The sequence below is a fragment of the Calonectris borealis genome, chromosome 19 (genome assembly GCF_964195595.1).
Source record: "Calonectris borealis chromosome 19, bCalBor7.hap1.2, whole genome shotgun sequence".
NCBI classification, from domain to species: Eukaryota; Metazoa; Chordata; class Aves; order Procellariiformes; family Procellariidae; genus Calonectris; species Calonectris borealis.
The window spans coordinates 6,605,664-6,625,830 of record NC_134330.1 but is presented as its reverse complement, the minus strand read 5'-3'; the positions used below and the strand labels follow the sequence as shown (position 1 = coordinate 6,625,830).

General features: G+C 37.4%; 2 protein-coding genes across 7 annotated transcripts in view; both read right to left on the bottom strand.

Moving 5' to 3' along the window:
* The window catches only part of MYO1C (myosin IC), a 65,009-nt gene extending 61,835 nt beyond the window's left edge, over positions 1–3,174 (bottom strand). For 2 of the 3 annotated variants that reach the window (XM_075168762.1, XM_075168763.1), the window contains exon 1: positions 3,037–3,174. In XM_075168762.1, the coding sequence (XP_075024863.1) occupies positions 3,037–3,174 (138 nt within the window). The remainder of the gene's footprint in view (positions 1–3,036) is intronic. The other variant, XM_075168765.1, reaches the window with a different exon arrangement.
* On the bottom strand, positions 1,779–20,109 carry INPP5K (inositol polyphosphate-5-phosphatase K). 4 transcript variants are annotated; one of them, XR_012676593.1, is made up of 13 exons: positions 19,945–20,109; positions 17,241–17,348; positions 16,446–16,554; positions 13,410–13,526; positions 12,932–13,104; positions 11,255–11,366; positions 10,582–10,691; positions 8,058–8,250; positions 7,671–7,808; positions 7,057–7,140; positions 5,612–5,716; positions 3,037–4,522; positions 1,779–2,286 (listed from the first exon to the last, which is right to left on the bottom strand). XR_012676593.1 is itself a non-coding variant. In XM_075168767.1 (12 exons), the coding sequence occupies exons 1-12, from the start codon at positions 19,989–19,991 to the stop codon at positions 4,424–4,426; spliced, it is 1,395 nt and encodes a 464-aa protein (XP_075024868.1). In that variant the 5' UTR covers positions 19,992–20,109; the 3' UTR covers positions 1,779–4,423. The 4 variants fall into 4 exon arrangements, 3 of the variants coding, with proteins under 3 accessions (XP_075024868.1, XP_075024870.1, XP_075024869.1); XM_075168767.1 differs by having other exon boundaries at positions 1,779–4,522; XM_075168769.1 differs by lacking the exon at positions 19,945–20,109 and adding an exon at positions 17,565–17,854 and having other exon boundaries at positions 1,779–4,522.
* Between the last annotated feature and the right edge of the window lie 58 nt (positions 20,110–20,167).

Genomic DNA, 20,167 nt, shown 5'->3' with positions numbered 1-20,167 from the left:
GTATTTGATAACTGTCAGTTTCAAACGAAGTATGGTTAACAGGTTAAAATGTTTGCTATAGTATTTTTCTTCTTTTTGTGGTGCTAGTAAATTCTTATTTTCTGAATTTTTCCCACACCTCTGCATTTCCTCTTGACAGTTTGCACTCCCAGATCTCATACTTCCTCTGACTTCACTGTTTTCCTCCAGTGATTCTTCCAACCTGTGCTTCAAAAGCTCCCACACAGGTTCTCTTGCTACTTTCTAGATTGCACATATGAGATCTTCTTTTAATTACAGAGACCTTGTAAGGAGAAGATGACAGTTCCACTGTAATACAGGGAGGTGCGATGCACATACAGAGATACATGACTTTTCTCAAGTTGAAGCAACTGAACAGGCGAGTTCAGTATAGCTCCTGAGCAGTGCAGTTTCCAGAGTAACTAAATGTGTACTGCACAGATTCATCAGGTGGCAAGTGAACAAAGCAGCCACACAAAGAATAGCTTACTCTGCACTACTGTGTACTCTAATGTCTGAGCCTGAAGAAAGAGAGTTAAGGATAAGAGAAAGCAAGCTGTGCATATAGACAACTGGCCTCAAACACTTCCATCTTTACACAAAAATCTTTTTCTCCATTCTCTTTCAAGATGGGTATAAAGAAAAAACAGAAAGGAAACTAGGATATTATCCGCTTAATGCATGAGTTATGAAGTTAAATAACATTGGTATTCATGCAGTGATGAGTACCAGGAACCTTCTGTGATATCTATATCTTGTTATTACAAAAGAAATTCCTTCGTTTCAATCACTTTCAAATAGCGAATCCCTATATCCAAGGACAGAAAGGGCCATCGGAAATATTCCTGTTAGTAATGCAGAGTTCTCAAAAAAGGTATCGTTTCCTCTCTCAAGGAAAACCTAATTCAAGCTTTGTTCAACTGGCCTTTCCACTGCAGTAAATTAATTAAGACAAGTTCATCTGAGTGTCACTTAGTGTCCAAGAGCAGAGAAGGAAGCAGTGGTAGTAGAAACAATAGTCTTTATCAGAACGTATTTTTAGGGTCTAACAAACACGCAAGACATCTTCGAAATATTTCCTGTTTACACAGAGCTGTACTATCTATGTGCAATGATACACTGCACATCCTGAGGTTAGCTAGGAATCAGAAATACATGGAAGTTAAATAAGGCTATACTGGACAACATTCCTTGGTAGACATATTTCCTATTGTAAAATAAATTCTCTAACAGCAGGGAATTATGAAAAGTTACCCTTAGATGGAAATTATTTGAACGCAAATTTATATTAAAACATACAAAATTTAAAATACGAAGTACAATGCAGCAGATCTTTCACAAAGACAAAAAAGACATCTCAAATCATACTGTGAAAAATTCACTATGAAAAAGTGGATTTAGAAGAACCTGTTCTTAAAAATTAAGAAAGCAATTTAAGTGGCTTGAGCATTTTTACAAGGAAAATATCAAGATCTCCTCAATGGGGGGAAAAGGGGGCAGAAAATCCACAACAGAAGTCCCTTTAATACTAGATTCATTTAAATGGAAAAAAAAAATCAGATTAATCTACTTTGTCCAAAAGAAAACCAGTATTTGTCCTTGCCCTTCTTTTGCAGTCCAAAGCCCTACCGCATATGTAATTACTGACATATTTCCATTCTAAAATACTGTTGTATCTGCACATTAAACATGACCAAAGTTTCTTGGAGAAAGGTTACCATGCACAAAATAATCCTCCCCACCCAAACCAATGTGTTCTCAAATTAATAGAGGCCATGTAGAACACTTCACTGCCAGGATTTATTTTAGTGGTACATGAAAAGAAAACACATGAGTATAAAAACATCTCCAGTGATTATAACATCCAATTAAAGGTGTTCTAAGAAAGATAAATTTCATCAGAAATTGCATCATTACAGGTCATGGAATAGTTTGAAAAGCTACCATAGGTAACAGGAGTAAACAAAAGTGCTACTGTGTGCATAATACTTGAGAAAGAAGTATACAGTTCTGTGCAGCATCCTACTAACACACAAGCAGGTTCAATCGCAGCTGCTGTGGGCATTTTCAGTGAAGTCCTGTGGTTCAAAGGATTAGTTTACAAAACGCAGCTTCTATGTCCAGTGATTGAGAGGGTTATCAGCTCTCGTACAACATTAAGGATCTTGAGTTTCTTGCCCATGTAAAGTGGCTGTATGGCTCCCCCTCTGAGCTGCTCATGAACAGCAGATGCACCCTGATTAGAAGAAACTGGATCTTGGTCCACAATAAATCGCCAGCTGTGGTCTGGAATTCAAAGACCACTGTCCTTTCAGCTCTCCACAGAATCTCCTTGCATGGAGTACGGTAATACGGTTACACGAGTAAAATCAGAAACAGAGTACAACTCAAGAACTGCAAGCTCTCTGCAATTCAGTAGGGATTTGTCTGATGCCCTAATTGCCATGAAAAGTCACATATCTGAAAGATTTAGTGCAAAACAAATTCTTGTAAGACTGGTACAAATGTGAAAACTGTTTCTAATATTGTTCCAAAGTGTAATAGGAATGTACCAACTGTAAACCTCAAGGCAGTTTTAATCCATGCAATGAACACAGTATCCTCTGAACCTGCCGTCGCTACTTACAACTGGAAACAGTTCCCAACACCAAGCATTAAGCTGAGATACAACTAAATAAAATTTACAGAGGCTAGGTGTTCTTAAACCCCATACTGCAACTATCTAACCAGTTAACCTATGTTATAGTTTCCACAGTATACAAAGACACCCGGACCCCAGAAGATTTTATACAGTGAATGATATAAGCAAGTAACTGCAAAACAAATGTCATATCAAGGTGTTAACCTTCTATCTCAAAAGAATCGTGAAAATACTAAGGCTTTGAAAAAAACAACAAAAAGGAATCCGTTCAGTTCTGAAGCAATATTCCAGCATAAACACACCAACATCCTTTGCTTTGCTCTCCCACTTGAACCAAATTTTCTCTTTTCCATCCATAACCAACATGACAGTGATTAGTAACTATCTTTACTTACCATACACAGTAGGTAGCTCGAAGCTGTGTATCTAGAACATGGGAGACCCACAAGTGCTCTTGTCCGGCACTGCAGTCTGAGATTCTGTGGAATGTTGGTGCCTCTTCCAAACCTTTCCAAACACCTCCATTTCCTCATCAAGAAACAAAACCATTTCTGAAGCTAACTACCTTTCAGGTTTTTAAAGGTACGTCCTGTTTCCTATTCCATCTCCACCATCAAGTGCATAGGATACATTAAGGTCTAAGCACTTCTAGAAAACCAGAAATTTTGCAAACCGATTGCTATAAATTGAAGAGATTTACCATTTTGATAGCACAGATTATGCCATAAGAACGAACTTGTTCCACTGAAATTCCACATTTATAACTCCCATAATCTCTGTAGTAAGTGTAGCAATTATGTGGCAGGATGGTATCAGGAAGTACTTAAATATGGCTTTAGCTTTCTAAATTCAATATGACAACAGAAAACCATCGGGGTTAGTGATGACCATTAGCTCTTTGCCAACAAGTGCTTCATGAACTATGGTCTGCTCACCTATGCTAAAGCATTTCTCAACTTAAGCAATTTCATTCAGAAATTGTGGGATCCTGGTTAACTCTGAGCCAGGGACTAGTGTAGAAGTGGTTTTATTTTACTTTTTTAAATCAGAGGCAGAAACACAATAGGCAAATTGCTAAATTGTTTTATAAAAGAAGAATAAAAAAAAATCAGGAAAAGTGTGTTTTGATAAATGTATCTCAATCTGGAAAAAATGGAAAATCCTACAAACAGTTATCAGTAAGGCATGAAGAAAAGGGATCTACTACCAAAGGAGAATTTACACACTCCAAAGATTTTGTTTTCATGGGACTTGTTGCCACATGTGTTTCCCAAAAGGTAATTAGCTTACATTTGAAAGTCAAATAAAATTTTAAAACAAGCTAACTAGCTGTATCTAATAAATAATTTTTAAAATAACTTCATTTAAACTCAGAATTTGGAAATCAATTATTAAGTGGTTACAGCATAGTAAATATTGTATTGTAAATAAAATATCCTCTACAAAAAAGGAGCAAGCCTAAAAATCTATTACAGATCGCAACTCATTTAGGTTAAATCATTGTAGTAGAAATGTCTATCACCTTAAAACATACAGCATTCATTAGGTGCTATTTTTACGGTTCTCATCCAGTGCAAGAGAGTTACTCTCCCTGTAACAATAAAAATATCTGTTTGCACAATAAATTATCTTCTATGAGATTACAAAGTTTCGGAAAAATCCTACCTGTCTTACTTGCACTGTCTTACCCCATCTTCTAAGAGTAAAAGCTTATAATCACTAAGAAATAAATAAAGAATTATCTGACTCCTGAATCAGGACCACTAAATGCTCTTTCTGCCTTCAGAACTCATTATGCGATTCCAGATTGTCAGGTTTCTGCATCCAACTGTTCTCTTCCTGTGACAGATCCTTTTCTATTAATGTTCTGTTAGGCTGAATCTAGAAGAAAGACAGTAGTTAAAAAACAAATTAACATTTGCAGAAAGACTGTGTTGCTCTACACTATTGATACACCATTATATAAAGATGTCTTACATACTTGCTAGAAACTGAGAAAATTAGAAGTGATGCACCTATGCAGCAATTATGAAATAAAAAAAAATCTAGTAAAAAACCACTAAACTGATATCAAAACATTGTCATCCAAAAAGAAAGGCATATGGTGTGTTGTATCCACATACAACTGATAACCATCCTGCAAGTTTGTGGTAGATATTAAGCTCAGAGACAACTGAAATACTGGGTCTGCAATATTTCCCACCAATATAGAAAGAAAAATATGAACAGAAAAATATCACTGCGATAAACCAGCCAGCCCAGCAACTTTCATTACTGTATCCCCTAAGGTAATGGAGTTTCATAGTCTTCTAAAATCTCTTCATCCAACAACAGCGCAGAACTTCCACTTCAACCATTCTACAACACATTAGCACAGCCATGACAGCATGGAAAATTATACACAAACAAAATGATTTGGCAAAAAGTGCTTGTGCAGAAGAAGCAATGCTTGGTCACTTCACCTTATCTGTGCAGGCTAAGTCATCCTTTCAGAAATTAAACAAAGCAGCCTGTTAAACAAATAACTTGAGTTCCAGTTGTCTTGTCTTTCCCAAATTCAAGTGACTAAATATACAAGAAGCACTCCTGTGCATATCTACCACAGAACGGAGCACAAAGAGCTCACTTACAATCCGTCAGAAACTTGGCAGCATTTAAGTTGAGTTCTCATCTTTACAGAAACTAGGGACCTAACTGACAGAGCCTGAAGTTCCAAAAATGAAAGCTGAGAGAGAGAAACCTGTCTTATTTCATTACAATGATGTGTTGCAAAAATAGCTACTCAGAGTCTTTTAGCATATCAGCAAATTCTTTTATGGGACGTTAGCCAGCACATATCCTTTTTGCGATTACTTCTGTTGCCACCTTCCCCAGGATTAATACAGCTGCACACACCTATGTTCAGATGCATATGAGAAGAAAAGAAATAAAAATCACATCAATGTTAATCAAAGCTTCCAAATATATTACCTGAAACGGCTGGCTGATACCAACTATTGACTGCAAATTATTGCTATAATAACAGAGCAAAAATTCTCCTCCCATATCAGGTATTTCTGCAGCACTCATGTAAACCTGTCAACAAGAGTAAGAATAGGCAATAGGCAATTTCCACAGAGAAAGAAGCTTACAAAAAAGCAGTCTCTGCCATTCAGGACACCATAAAAATTGGTATTTACTATTTATAAGCAAGTTTTTAAACATAAGCTAAAAAGCATGAAGACAGAAATAACTTATGAAACCATCTGAAAACTAAGTCAGGGAGGAAAAGCGAATATCCTTCCCCATGTTCGCAAGCTGACTTGGTTCAGCAAGAATTAGATAAAACCCAGAGCTGTTGGACGGGAAGGGGCAAGGCCCCACAAGCAGCAAGGAGGGAGACAAATTGCCTCCTGGTGACAATAAGCTGTCACATGCAACAGCAGAGCAAACCCACCACCTCCGTTTTGTACTGTCCTAAAGATCCTACAGTTCCTCAACTACAGCCCACAGTATCCTGCTAAAACAGCACTCATAGTGCTTAGATTTTTAAGCTTGGTGATAGGAGATGGATAGATAGTATGATATCAGAGAAATTTTGAGATTCAGAATATTGATACAATACAATTTGGGCTCTTGTTGTAAACTTGATGCTAACTTACAACATCTCTAATAATAAATTAAACTGCTTTCCATTGTTGTCTGGAAAACCGCATCCATCCTTCCACTCACTGTGTATCCAAAATTAAATTTGAATTTCTGTTTGTTCAGATAAATACCTCTGGAAACAGATAATTTGTATTCAAAATAAGTTTTGTTTGTTTGTTTGTTTTAAATCATTTTAGGTAATCACTACTAGAAAGCTATGTAACAGGCAGCAGTTTTTAAAGAGGACCAAAACATTCAATAGTCAAAATGAAGAAAAGTCTAAGAAACCCTAATCTGTAGCTGTATAAGATATCTGGAACTAATTGTGTTAGTAACATTAGGTACTTACAACTGTAATGAAAACCACACAATAAATATTTAGCATACATTGAGCAACTTTGACAATCATATGAAAAAATGGACAGTTACTTATTTCAGTGGCAGAAACAGACCAAAATATAAAATGACAGTAGTTTTTAATACAATGAAAAGTCACTACAGGAATAAATTGCTTTTTCATCAATTCCCTTAAGCAGTATGATCACACCTGAGAAGGTGTGCTAGACTACCTGAAAATTAGTAAGAATTAGGAAAAAGCTAATTATAAGATATATATAAAAGATATTATTTTATATACAAGATACTATTTTAAACAATAATATCACTCCCCATTAGCTTCGACTGGGAAAGAGGATACAGAACCCGTAAGGGGAAGGGGATATGAAACAAATAGACCTCAAATGCTACTCTGTGGAAAACTATATTAGAAAGAAATATAATTGGCTTACTTGTTTACTGTCTTTGTTTGAAGAAATTTCGTCATCTTCTACCCAAGCATAAGTAACATAGTCATTCACATGCCTGAAAGCCACCTGCAAAGAAAGATGCAAACCATCAGCCTTCCGAAGGAAACAAAAACCATACTACATGGAAAACTCAAAGTTGTGAGAGAGATGTTTACTACTTCACTGAAGTAATTAAAACACTTTTAGGATCAAAACATTTTGGGGGCATGCACAAATCTTTTGTTTCTGAGAGGGTGCGAATGCTCTGTTCTCTCACCCTTCCACTGACTTTTATTTTTCTTCTTTGCTGTATAAAGCTTTTGAACTGCGGGCATTAGGGAAGGACAATTCCTTTTCACAGCTTCTGCACCATTTTACTTAAATAAATCACCACATTATCTTAGCAGAGAATTTAAAGGGTGTGGAAAAGCTCGCATGCTAATGCAACTAAACTGTTGGCATACAGAAACTAATGTCAATCAAGGATACAAAACCATTTCAGAGAGTTTTGCACTAGCAAGAATCACAATGTCCTATGACAGAAGACTATCAACTACCTCCTCCAGTAATATTCACCATCTTCGTAACAGTAAAGAGCCGTGATGCGGTAACATTACCTTGAAGAGTCCAATCCAGTCCCAAGCACTGCTTGGGAATTCAGGCACTGCAGAATAGTTGATGAGAACATCATGTTCCGCACTCCACTCACCCTCAGGATTCAGCGTGACCAAAGGATCTGATAGAAGAGGCTTCAACTAGACAAAAGAACAGAATTTAAAAGTCAGTCAAGTCTGTCATTCTTTCAGTTATTCTTTTCAAGTTATTCTCTGCCACACCTGCTGTGGGACTCTTAACTGAATGGAAATAACTTGAAAGCAATTTGCTGCCTTTACTATAACCAGAATGAAACAGAGATTATGACTTACAAAGTTTAGAAAACCAGCTTCTGTAAGGCAAGGCTTAGTAAAACAAACTTTTTCTTAACAAAATAACTGGGACAGCACCTCAAGCCCAAAAGTTCCTGTAACAGGTTTGTGATCGCTGATGCCATAGCTCATGTGACTGATATAGTTATTCAAAGTAACAGAAATTGTCTGTTCTTCTTCAGAGAATTCGCCTTCTTTTGATGCATGCTGGCAGAGATTTTTCACTCTCCAAAGAATTCTGTCAGTCCACGCTGGCTTTCTTTTCTTCTCACTGCAGAAGTGTAAGATAAAAGGAAATGAGAAGAAAAACAGTTGCCAAAAGCTAAGAATACTGTGCAAAATCTACTCAAAGTTGAAAGACTGTCAGATACATATTAATAAAAGAAGGCAATCGCATTCAAGCTTCATTTTACAGCTCTGTTCAATATGCTTTACAACCAAGGTTTCCTTAATTTGAACTCAACTCCATTTACCACAGGTAAGTTTCATAGGTTTCTGAGAGAGGAGTAAAATGAAGGGGAGAAGGGCATTTCAATGGGTTAGTCGGCTTCATACAGGAAATGATACTTTCTCCTAAAACACGCCATAAAAACATGCAAGAAAATTGAGATAATACAGCAACTGCCCCAAGCTTCAAATGTATAGTCATTCTGAGGAAAGGGGCATAAACTTAAGGAAAATGTAGGAAGAGTCTGAACGATATTTGAAATTATTTAAAACATTTGAGAAGTTTCTTTTAACAAAAACCAAACTTAGGTAGCTTATACTAATCACAGGTGACAGAGCAATGCTTTATTTAAAGTTCCTCTAACTTGTACTAGCCTGTATTTCAAGTCTGTAAGCTATTGCTATCTCATAACAAAAGGCTTTAAAAATTCCATAATCAAGAAAGTTGCGTCTGTAACCTGCAACTGGGCAATACATCAAACTGTAATCAGAGTTTCCTTTTATACCATATCAATAACAACAGAAGACATGAGCCTTTCGTGGTTCTCTCTGTAGTGGGAGGAAGACTTAACAGCAACTCTCTGTATGGATGTATCACTTCAAATTGAAATGGAGAAAAGATCATACCCTATGGAAGAGGAATTAGAATGGACTGGATTGAATTATAAAAGTTAATGAGCAGGATGTGTAAGGAAAACTGTCAGTTTAATAACTTTGAATATCAAAATCATCATAAACTGGAAATGCCATTTAGTTCAATATTCAACATACTTTTGTTTTACCCCTTCCCGTATACAAGTCTGACTCACCTTTAATAAGGTGGAAAGATTTTAAATGACTAAGGGGCCATATCCCACTTACTCCAGTAATTATATAAACCGACAGAAATCTTTATGAGCTGTCATATGTCTGCTCTGCTGTGCAAGAAAATACCAAAAGAACAGCTTAAGTTAATACACTCACTATTTCAGAGAAAACGGCATATTAGATGGGAAACAAAACCTCAAAATCCACTTTGAAAAAGTATCAAAGATAACAAAATACTGTGTGCTTCATATAAAGCACACTTTTCAAGGGTGCGTGCCTTGACGTCTACTGATCACCCCCCATCCCACCAAAATACCTCTGCCAGCTTTAACAACAGCAGAATGCACACAGTACGCATATGCATATTTTTTGTTCTTTAAATGAGCCAAGACAGGCTATTAGGGTATGACTCATTCTTAGAATGTCTAGATTTGGATTATTGTAAGTATTTTTTGTTAACTGGATTTACTGCTGGTCTCATTATATCTTTTCACACTGAATTAGGGAGCAAAATGTCTTTGCATCCAAATGAATAAACTTCCAATATTAAGTGCAACAGCAGAGTAGACAACACTACAGCTTTCAGACAGGTTCAGAAAATCCCTGAAGAAAATCAGCTGTCATCTGATTTTCAAATATTTCACAAAAATCAAATCAAAAGCTCAGGAAGGAGCATTGTTTTGATTCTGAAATATTTACAAATCTATGAAATCCAGAAAGTTCTCTTCTTACTTAAACCAAAACAGGGACTTCTGCTCTCTGGAAGTAAAGAAAAAGATCAGTACAAAACCCCTGTTTGGACAGGAACTTATCTTTCTGTTGAAACATAAGACTAATACTTAACAACAAATTTCAGTGTCAGAGAAAAACTTTGGAAACTTAAGCTACTCCATTTTCCACTTAAAATAATTTATAAAGGCACATTTACATTTATTTTCAAATACCAGCAGTATCAAATGAAATGCTTAAACAGAGAAGGAAAACAAAAATTGGAGACAATTACTCATTTCCTTTTGCTCATTTCTGACAACCAATGGGCACTTTTGGTATTAAAGAACAAAAAAGAAGTGGCTTAAACAAGCACTGGTTTATTCTGTTAATCTAGTCTTTCTAAAAAGAAAGCTGGGTTCTTTCACTATTTTCCTCATGCGATCAGCAGACTCAGGCTTCTTCAGCCAGAAATATTCATTTATTCAGACTTGAGCACTGAATGAGCCTAACAGAATAGCTCAATAGCCCTGGTTAACCAGTACATCCAGGAAATTCAGGTTTGCTTACTAAAGTGATACTTAGTCAAGCACCACATTCATTCTAATATTCCACGTCTAAACTCATCTTATGCTTTTACCTTGTATCATATACATCCGAATAAAGGTCAAACTTGTAGGTGGGTTTAAACTGCAGAGGACCCTCTATGAATTCCTGAAGAAACGCTTCCTTCTTTTTTGCCATATTTAACTGCAGAAATAAAAAAGTAACTTTTAAATATTATGTTTAAAAATCAGAGCTTAAAGGGCAATTGGCAAAGGAGATGAGAAAGCATCTTCTAAGAAGAATTCAACATCTCAGTCAGTACAACATATCTGGAAAGGTAAATTCAGAAGTGCCTCTCTGTTACTGCCAGAACGCTTGACACGATCTGTTTAAAAGTTTTGTAGCAGTTCTACTCAAAACAAATTCCAGAACAAGCTTCTCTTAAAAATAATTCTTGGGAGAAGAAAAAGGAGGAGAAATTAAGGTGAGGAGCCATGAAGTCCAAAGAAAGCTTCACTGAAACATGAGCACTGTAAATGAGTAAGAAACTAAACAAAAGCAGAAAAAGTTTGCAATTAATTGGGGCTTATGACTGAGAAGTGAGAGAGCAAACAGCTAGTTCTGTTCCACCTCATGATTACTCTGAATTTGTGTTCTTTAATAGAAATTAGAAACTCAAGAGGTAATGTTAACTATCGTGTTGTGTTTGTATGCATTAAAAACCAAACCAACCAACTAAAACTCCCAAACAGATTAAGACAACATACCTGGTCCTTTTCCCACAGCAGATTGTAACGCTTGTTATTTATTGATTCTCGGACAAAATGTATGCCATAATCTGCTATCCGGAAGTTCAGATCTCCAAACCAGAAGAGAACACTTAAAAAAAAAAAAAAAAAAAGAAAATCAAAAAACCAAGGAAGATTTATAGGAATCCATTAACACGAAGGAGGAATTCAGTAGAATATAAGCCATTACGCTAATTAGGTGCTCTAATCACTTATATTACTTAACCTAAACAGCTTAAATACAACCATTAAGTAGTTACAGATAAGCTTACACAGGGACAACCTGCTGCTAAGCAAAAAATTTAAAGGAATTGAAATAGTAAATTAAGTCCCTCACACTCTTGCCGCTTGCTCATTACTGCCTGGGTATTAACTTATCCTGAGTCTCCTAATGACTTACATCTCTATTAGAGACAGATTTAGAATTAAATTTTAACAGTAGGTAAAGTAATTCACAAAATTCATGACCTATACACCAGTTGGTTATGTTAATCCACTAACTCGGAGCTCTGGTTTAGTGCCTTGGGAAAGCACTAAATATGGGATAATATGGGATACATATTGGGTGTTCTATCGTTATTAGGAAAGAAAGTTATTATTATGAAGCACTGGAGTGTATTATCAGCAATGTTTTAAACGACAGGAAAGCTGTCTTTTCAAGTAAATTAACTTCTCTTTGAAAATCCCTACTTTCAACGTTTTGTTCAGGGGTGGATACCCCAAACTTGATCTTATAGAAACAAAACTTTTATTTTAATGCCATTTGTAATTTCTTCTTAGAAGATGACAGTAGGTGATTTGGTGCATGCCCATGCACATAATCAAGAAAATGAAACACATTAAATTGAAATATCAAACACTTATACTAAGATAGGAAAAGTAATGATTTTGAAACTGATGTGTCATACATTTTTACCTAATTTTAATGAACTCATTAACAATTAAAGCAATATTACTTATATTACTATCTATTCCGGATTTATCTGTCCTGGCAGTTCTATAGATATAAAAAAAAATTTTAAATTGCCAAACTAAAATGTTTTTCTCAACCCTTTTTTAAGTGGTTCTATTACCATCTTTAGACTCCAGCACATGAAAACAATGGAACATACAAATAATTCCTGCAGAATTAAGGAACAAGAGCTCAATTAGTGGCCCAAATCAGGTTTGTTTTGGGTGTTTTTTTTTGTGAGACACCTGAGGGAAGTATAATTCATATAGCTACAGAAATCATCAATCAAGGTTTTAAAGGCTGAGAAGCCCTCAGCCAGATGCTAAAATTACAACAGAAATAAAAACTGCCCAAAACATAACACAAATCTCCCCAAAAAAGGGAGGAGGATAAACATTTAATAGTGATCTAAAGGATTTTTTATATAAACAGGCTTTAGCTTCTAAAGCTCTCCAGCACATCACACGTGCAGTATATATGCTAACAAATTTAATGTAATTTAAGACTGGAAGAGAACAGTCTTGCAAAATAGACCTCCATCTTTCAGGTTATCTTTTCCTCCCAGGATTTAGGGTCAAGGCTGAAAAGACATTTAAAATAAAAACGATGGATGAAAACTCCAAAACCAAAACTCTTCAGTGCATGAGTTTTACCATACAACAGATTAAAAAAAACACAGACAGAATAGGGTCTGAACAACTCACTCATGATCCAAGGTACTTGGAATATTCTCTCCTTCAAACTGCATTTCCAGAATTTTCTCAAAGTCATCCAGCCGCTGCTCTGTGTTCTCCATGTGAGCTGGCAAGTGGCAGTTCATGAAACAAATTGTATGACCATAGAGGGACATGCGAATGGTGACTCCTCCTTTGTTTCCCTGGTATGGAAGATTAACAATGTTCTCTAAAACTATAGTCAACACCTGCAAACGTAACTATTAAGACCACCTATAAATTTTTAAATCTTGCTATTTAGATTTAAATGAATAAGTTGTTGTATATCAGCTAATAAACTGATAAAATTACAGTCTGTGCTGCGCACTTGCATGCAGGGTTCAAAGAAGTGAGTCTCACTGCTTGTCAGTCTATTCGTTTTTAAGTAAACCATATCTCCTCTCTCCCACCATGAAACTATTTAGAGGCACAAGTAACCAAGGCAATCAACTCTCAGATACTTTCTCACCCAGTATCCATACAGGCCTGTGCGTGTGTAGTGGGTATGAACGTCCCGTATGAAAGGAAGGTGGACGTGCTTCACAAAGATGAGAAGTAGTAATCCCTGCATGCGAACGGAGGAGAGCTGGAAGAGATACGAAAGAGGGAATGGTCATTTCCAGGGAGGTATTCGGAATTCCTTGGGTCTACTTCATAGGAGCTTTTAGGTGAAGAACGCCATAGCAGAAGTCATGCAATTCCCTTGCCAAGCCTGGCTTCAATACTGTGACACAGTAAATGCAGACAGATTTCAGTGCTGTAAAGAATACGTTCTTAGGTAGAGTTGCTTATAAACAATTTTGATGAGTCTCTCAACTAATTAACGTGAGTTGTAACATTACATTACAAATCTGAAGTTGACCTCAAAACATGTGTATTTGCCCAAACATCTTTAAAGACCTTTCCTCTGCCTCACCAGCCTCTTGTTTCTACCTTTAAGCATCCTGTTCATGAAGAACAAAATCCTTGATTTTTCACCTATAACCTTAATAGTGCACACCTACAAGTCCTCCAACAGGAGCAAGTTTTTCAAACTGAAACATCCTTCAGCATCTAACTAATCATTCTAAATGCCATTAAAATGCCTAAAAAGCACAGCAGTTACTCCTAGGCATTTGCAAAAACAATGAGCTGCAAACAGCAGTAACTCTCGCTGGCAATGCCTGTAAAAACTGATTTACCGAACACTTCCAAAGCAAAGATGCTTAGGAAGCACGTAAGACACTGTTTAAGCTTTAAGGGTTTTTTTTTTGTGGTTTGGGGTTTTTTTTTGTGTGTGTGGAAATAGACTAGCAAAGATGTTCTTCATTAAAAATTCATGAACTTTACAATGTTCCTGGCATGAGACACAAAATTAATTTTAAGTGTTTGTTTTAATGATAACGATTCAATTTAAAATACAGACATTGAAATATATTAATTGTAGTTCAATTCTATGCTGGATGAACTTAGAGAAAGACTACATTAGAATAAAACCTGATATTAAGAATAACACTGACTATACAACTGCTGCAGAAGTACGCAAACTCAGCCCAAAATTTAAAACAGAATTCCTCCTTTCTTTGCCTCCACATCTATACAATTAAATGATTTCAGAATACTGTTAATGTTTTCGTTGTCCTTGAACCCAACAAAATACTAAACAGTATGTTGAAATGATGAATCACAATTACTAGATAATGCATAAATATTTGTATATGATCAAACATTTGGTGTAACCACTATTCTCCTTTCCATAATTATGTTCATGAGATACCAAGATCTTTCAGTCCCTTTATTATTTGCTATATTTCATTCTGCTGTAGGCCAGTCCCCAGACATTTCTCACCATATGAATCCTCTTCTCTCTGTAGGTCTTGAACATCAAACCACAATGGATCCCTCCCCTGCTGGAACTAGCCCTAGTCCCACCAATATGTAGGGCCAAATCAAGCAAAGACCTTTCATAGAGGGAACGCGATTCTGTTTATGGTGAAAGAATTGACTGACTCCAACCAACTTAACACTCTGAAAATGGACCCTGCTATTGAAGGGACAGAATGCCCCCAGGATGACAACTACCCCTCTACACCCAAACTTGTCACAGCTCAGCAAAGAAGGGGTTACTGTTCCTCTCCTCCTCGCCAACTTCCCAGATAAGTCCTAGCATAAGCTCTCCTCACTGCCGGTTTTGATTTTGACCTGGCTTGACAGTCCCCTCTTATTATTAGAGCTAATCAAGTCCTGCTGAAAACCATTAGGTGGCAGCATCCATTCATTAGTGTGTCCAAAGTGCCACATTTCGAAATTAGAATTCAAAATCAACCACGCATACCACTAGGAATTCTTTTTAACTGTCTGTATACAGGGCCTGAATGCCAGCCCACAGCCAGATTTTGAATGTTTATCAGCAATCACTTACACTAGAATGAATGATGGATTTTTTCCTTTTTATAATTCCCAATGGGTCCTTTGTTTTGTTTAATTACAGTTAAAAGAATGGCACAACTGCTGAGTCTGGTTAGCATGCAGATAATACAATCATCTGAGAAAAATCACCCTGAAGTAATGCTTGATTTACAAAACCAATACAACATTCAAAAGGCTTTTAATATCTCTTTATTAGAGAAATTCAGGATATCCTCCTATGTTTATTGTTTGCATTATTAAAATAGTTAGTACTTTAGCTGATCTTATGCCCCAGATATTACCAAAACTCTTGTCATTTAAACTACCATACAATGTTCTAGGTCTTCAATCAAAAATAAAGTCCTCAGAAAAATATATATACCCACTAAAATCCTGTTTTACATATATGCAATTTATTTTCACCTGCAAACAAGTTGGGGAAAAAAAAAAGAAAAAGAAACCTTACCAATCTTAACGAAAACCACTGCCATTGTTTGGGATATTTATAGTGAAAGCAGGTACTTAAGCAGACTACATTAGAAGCATCACAATACAGTTCCCCAATATTTCACAGAGCAAAAAAACTTTCTACAAATAAGAGAGAGAGAGAGATATTGTGGCCACAAGAAATATGCTGTTGAGTGTAAGTTTACATCACATTGCATTTTAAATAATCTTTGTTACTCTGTTCCTTGAGAATGTGTTCATATTACCACAGGAGTATTTTTCTATTCATCACATGGTTCTGCAGCACTTACACAGGCCATTGTCAGTATATCTGAACAACTTCTTGCTGTTTGTCGTCTGAGCTGCAAAGGCATCAAAACTGCCCAGCTATTCCAAATGAGAAATGAAAATCCATATATCCAATTTTTACTGCTAAAATCAAGGACATTATTAATAGAGAAAAATTTAAATTGCCTTTATCAACAACGCAGGAAAACATAAGTGTGATGAAGAATCACTTCTAACATAAGTGTACCTATGAAAGTGACTGACGCCTGCAAAAAACATCATCAACTTATCTTTTATGGAGATTTTGAGAGGGGAATCTGAATGGAGCTGGGGAAGACATTTTCCTTCACTGCTGTGACACTTAAGAGATGTAAACAATTACCTTGATATATCCCAATGGAGACAACACAGTCATGAAAAAAATGCTCCATGGATCATCAAATGCCAAGTCGGACAGAAAATTTGTGATTCTTGAGTTCACCTCCTGCAAGCTGAATACATCAAGATTACTCGCACTGTATCACCTGGTTTTGACAGAATTCATCCAACCTTTTCAGAACACAGACTACAACTTCCTAACAAACCTCTCTCAGCGTAAGTCAGCAATTTCTTGCTGTTCAGTTTCTCATTTACAAGCAGTTTAACCCACCCACAGGTCAAACACATCTAACACTGAGAAAAACAAAGTTAAAGGAGCTTATGTACACCTGAAAACAGAGTTTAAGACAATGCTAGACTCAAGATATGTTATGACAAATAACCTAACTGTCAGGTCTTTAAAATTTCAAGAAAGTTTGGAAAACATGATGGCAGATTCTGCCTAATAAGCTTGCACTAGTTTCTTTAAAACATAATGAATTGTGGATAACATTCATATCAAAATCAATATGCCTCTATGTGCCAACAAAGAAAACAGCAGCCAAAAACGTGTGTGTTTAGAAAAAAGGTATTCTATATTTTGTCACAGAACAACAGCAGAAAGGAGAGATTCTCTTGCTATAAATTATCTCTGTTCTAAGTCACTAACTCTAGTCTTCACCTTCTGTTAGCAATAATGTTAAACCACCTCCTAGGCAGTGATTCACATAGCACAGTCCTCCCAAAATGGGCAGTAAGCTGTTGAGACTTAGCAGTTTTGCAATAAACTGACAAAGCAAGTTCTCGAACACATACTTACCCTATAACATACATATCCATAGTTGGGCCCAGTGAATTGAGCTGAAGTAAACTAGTGACATCAGGAGGCGGAGAAGCTGTGCCCACATTCCAGGTAACTAAGTGTAGTCTACAAAAAAGTAAACAAAAATCAAACAAAACCAATGCTAAAATTGAAACGTGAACAGGTAACCAACCCTAAGAGCATCTAATTTCCCCACAGAATTTCTGTCTAGAAAAAACAAAGATTTTCTGTCACTTTTCATCAACCAGAAATGTATTTATTAGCTAGCATTGAAAAAAACCCCACAATAACACAAAAACAATCAACTAGAGGGAATAAAACCTGAATTCTTGCCACTTATCCTTCAGCTTTTTCCCCCAGATAAGGAAAGCTTCATCTAGAGTGCGAGACACTTCTTCATGAATTTCATCATCCGAACTGATGTCCTCTACACAAGCCATGAGCTGGGCTACTCGTTGACGGAGCTGCAAGCGGCCGCTGGACCCTGTGCTGCTGAAACTTGCAGACCGGCTGCGGAAGTTGTGCAGGCTTTCTAAATCGTTTAGGGAGAGCGCTGCTGAATCTTGAAATGCATCTTCACTACTGAAGGATGCCATTTGCTCAAAAGAAAAGAATAACTACACTCTGAAGAACTAGCCCATTAAAATCCTAAGTATAAAAGAAACAGATGGCTAAGGGTCTTCCAGATCAAGTTTTCACTCGTGTGAAATTCAGCATTGCTTCTAACACAACAGGACAAATGTAGATGCAGCAACGCTGAAAAAAACTGTAGCATTACCACCACACTCAATGGATTGTTACAAAAGCTGGAATCACATCCTACCTCACACAGTGAATTGTTTCTTCATAATAGATTTAATGTGGTTAATTCTATAAGCTCAAGATTTAAAAGAATTTACTGTTGATTTGAATCAATCATGTGCCTCCATCTGTACGCTAGTAGAAATATAATCTCCAGCTCCCAAACATACAAATACACAGTTCTGACCAGAGCCAAGCAAAGGTACCGTTCCTCTCAAGCTCTGTCAGAAACATTCACATGTCATATGACTTGCTTATTGTTTCTTTATAAGATGGTAATTTCAATATCACAGCTTCTAAAAAGGGATTCACTTTACCGTCAGTCTTGTTACACGTCAGACAGACTTAAAAAATAAGCTGTTAATTTTCCATCCATCTTAAGGTCCTATCAGAAAACACTGATAGTTAAATAGTGAATCACACCAATACATCCATTATTAGGACCATATTTTTATCCCCCAGTCAACCGCCTGCTCAAGGTGACACACACTGTATGTGGAAGAGCTGGAAAGTGACCTTGCATACCAGACTAAAATGATCCATAATTTCTCTCACCCATAGTTTCTCTTCGTAAGACTACGCTGAAGTCAGCCAAAAGCTATTCCAAAACAAATTTCTAGGGGGAAAAAAAAAGGTATGTTGCAGATCTAATTCTGCCATCAGAGATGTATCACTTGGGAACACCCTCCAGTCAGTAATTTCGTAAGCAATTATCTGATTAAACAAAACTGAAATAATATTGAAGTCATCAGTCATTACTGACAGAAACTAAATTCCTCAAAGCACCCAGTATCCACATTACTGATAAGAACCCAGGAAAGACTGCAGTGCTAGAATTTACACCAAAAGAAAAAATACTTGTAAAAATTTCAAGAACATCCCTAACAATTCAGTTTCACTGTAGGTTATGACTATGTCTGCGGGAAAAACTTAATAGTGAGGAATGTACATGCATCTGCAAAGCAAATAACCTACAGCATTATGCAGTCTCAAAGGTCTACTGAAGCCCCCGGCCACTTCACAGGGCGGTACCAGCACTGCCCACGGTAGGGAGTGGAGATCAGGGTGATACCGGTTTTCACCTGATGCCGCAAAGGCAGCCTTCACCAAAGGGAGGAGAGGAGGATACTGCTCAAACTGTTCTGGAAGCTTTCCGTACCACTAGAGTACAGTCTCAAGCACGCTTCATGCAAACACGTTCCTAATTACAAGCAAACTGATGAAGACATTACTTAGTGTCACCTGATTCATGAAATTACTCCACAGCAGAGAATTTTTTAGGGTCATAGTGTTTACCGTACTGTGTTAAGATGACACTTAAGATCTTTGAGCAAATGTTAGTGCTCATTGGTGTTTTTTTTTTTTAATTTTCCAGTTATAGGCAGCTACTCAACTACCCTTTAAGTAGACTTCTCTAGTGAACCAAGACCACAGTGCGAGACACCGCAACTTATCGCCACACAGGACACAGTGTGAAGACGCAATGTAAAAACACCGTAAAAGCAGAAGCTAAAGATTTATTCAAGCTTCTTCCTCCTCACGAAAAGCGACAAATTTGCGACACTAGACACACTAATAGCCAGCGCAGTAGATCTTGCCCTCATTAAACGTAAGTAGGTCTCTGGAAAGCCCCAAGGACCCAAACAATACTCAATAAGCCTCCCTGAAACGCCTCCAGTACCGACGGTTTCAAATCAGAAAATCAGCTTTTCTCCTCTATTTCATATGACTACGTAACATCGCCAATTAGTATAACTCCCTGTTAACAAGCAGAAACACAAGTTTCGCTAATTCTCAGCTAATTACATAACGACTCAGCTACTTTTCTCCCGTCCTGGGAAAAGCCGCGCTCGGACCCGCGCCTCACGCCGAGCCGCCCCTCCGCCCCCCGACCGCTCACCTCAGCTCCCTGACGGCGCCGCGCTGCGCCGGGCCCACAGGCTCCATCCCCAGGGTTCCAGCCGGGAAGCGCTGCGAAGGGGACAGCGGAGGCCCCGGCCTCGCCCGGCCCGGCCCGGCCCGGCCCGCGGCCTCCTCGCTCCCCTCAGCGGCGCGGCGCCCGCTGCCGGCAGCGCTCCGCGCCCATTGGCCCGCCCGACGGGGGCGGGACGGGGCTGCGGAAG

Coding starts and splice junctions, on each gene's coding strand:
- INPP5K (XM_075168769.1), bottom strand. CDS start 17,839: ATGGCATCCTTCAGTAGTGAAGATGCATTTCAAGATTCAGCAGCGCTC. Junction 7,809..8,057: donor CAGGAACTTTTGGGCTTGAG/GTGCTGTCCCAG, acceptor TCTTTTGTCTAG/TTGAAGCCTCTTCTATCAGA. Junction 7,141..7,670: donor ACTGGATTGGACTCTTCAAG/GTAATGTTACCG, acceptor CTTTCTTTGCAG/GTGGCTTTCAGGCATGTGAA.